Raw genomic sequence first — 1,574 nt, forward strand, 5'->3', positions numbered from 1 at the left:
TTAAGATTGGGTAATTCCAAACCTAAATTGTTCCAACCTTAAATCTTCGTCATGAAAGAATTAGTGTCAAACAGTAACATTGAAAAATTTAATTTTTTTCGGTGTAGTGTGGGGCCATGCAGAGCCCAAGTTGGGTTGGGTATGCACAGTTGTAGATGTTAATGAACATTAAGATTGGATAATTCCAAACCTAAATTGTTCCAACCTTAAATCTTCGTCATGAAAGAATAGTGTCAAACAGTAACATTGAAAATTTAATTTTTTTCGGTGTAGTGTGGGGCCAGAGCCCAAGTTGGGTTGGGTATGCACAGTTGTAGATTAAGACTCGTGTTACTCGTGTGAGTTTCGAAAAGTGAATAAAACGTTTGCCGTGTCATTGCTTGTCTTGTTTGTGTTACAGTGGCATTAATTTGTATTTCAGACCTTCTCATGACTGAGGTTAAGTCAACTCATTTGTTGTGGGGCATTGGGCAGTGGCAAGAAAAATGGTGGACAGACATGTGTCCAAACACACATCAAATGTGGTTACAGTGGCGAGTGAAGAAGCAGACAAACAGCCAAAAGAAGTTTATGAGCACCTTATATCAACGTTTTCTAAGGAAGGGGATCTCATCCTTGACATTGGCAGTGGAAATGGTAAAAAAAATGTTTTTATTGTGTAGCAACCACAATACACCACTGAAAACTGTGCATTTAATGCCCAGTCTTTGATTTGACACCAAACACAGGGAAAAAGTGATAAGAATTTTCATGAAAGTGTGCTTTTAAAGAGGCATGGTATCGGTATCGAGTATTCCATATGGAAACATACCATAACCATGAGTTCTTTAATTACTTGGCATCCACCCTTTTAAGACGTAGTAAAATTGGTGTTTATCATTTTTTCATTTTCAGGAAACGGATTGCTGGGTGGATTGAGTATGAAAAGGCCATCTCTTTACATTGATCAGTGGACAGAGAAAAATGCCTAGTGGCATCTTCTTGAGAATATTAAAGAACCATCACAGTTCAATGGCGACTCAACGTAATGGGGTGTTATGTGCTGTCCAGCATTTTTATTAACCCAACGGATCGTTTCAGTGAAGTTTTTAAGGCCTTAGACATTCTGATTCAATTATGTGAAATGAAACTAGAGATTTCGTAGCTCCGTAAAAAGATGTGGCACATTTTTTTCATTAAATGGATAGATCAGAAATTCTCAAGCCTTCTGGAATTATTTTTAACTACCCAGCACCGACTGGACCAATTATGTACGTTTAATTGATGGGGAGATGGGACTAATTGTATTATTATCATTACTACCATTATTATTATCATTATTATTATGTCTCTTTGTGGGGGATTCGTTGATTTAGGGAGATCGCAACATAGATTTATTTTGGAATGCAAAGGAGATGACCATTTTTGATCTGTTAAGTGATGGTGGGAAGGGATTCTGAATTGCCATTGAACCTTTTTTCTCCGTTAAGTAAATTGGGGCTGTTTCTACTCTGTTTATATCTGATCAAAGGGGATCAGAAATTCTGAACCCCTTTACAACCCTGAACAAATAGCCGATTTTGTGCCATGATGTG

The 1,574-nt window shown here is 37.4% G+C and overlaps 1 protein-coding gene across 2 annotated transcripts in view; it reads left to right on the plus strand.

Moving 5' to 3' along the window:
• LOC138008656 (uncharacterized) overlaps positions 1–1,186 on the plus strand; it is a 5,445-nt gene extending 4,259 nt beyond the window's left edge. For both annotated transcript variants that reach the window (XM_068855968.1, XM_068855967.1), the window contains 2 exons: positions 422–636; positions 895–1,186. In XM_068855968.1, the coding sequence (XP_068712069.1) occupies positions 422–636; positions 895–918 (239 nt within the window). In that variant the 3' untranslated portion in view covers positions 919–1,186. The remainder of the gene's footprint in view (positions 1–421; positions 637–894) is intronic.
• The last annotated feature ends 388 nt before the right edge of the window (positions 1,187–1,574 follow it).

This window comes from Montipora foliosa, chromosome 6 (assembly GCF_036669935.1).
Source record: "Montipora foliosa isolate CH-2021 chromosome 6, ASM3666993v2, whole genome shotgun sequence".
Taxonomy (NCBI): Eukaryota; Metazoa; Cnidaria; class Anthozoa; order Scleractinia; family Acroporidae; genus Montipora; species Montipora foliosa.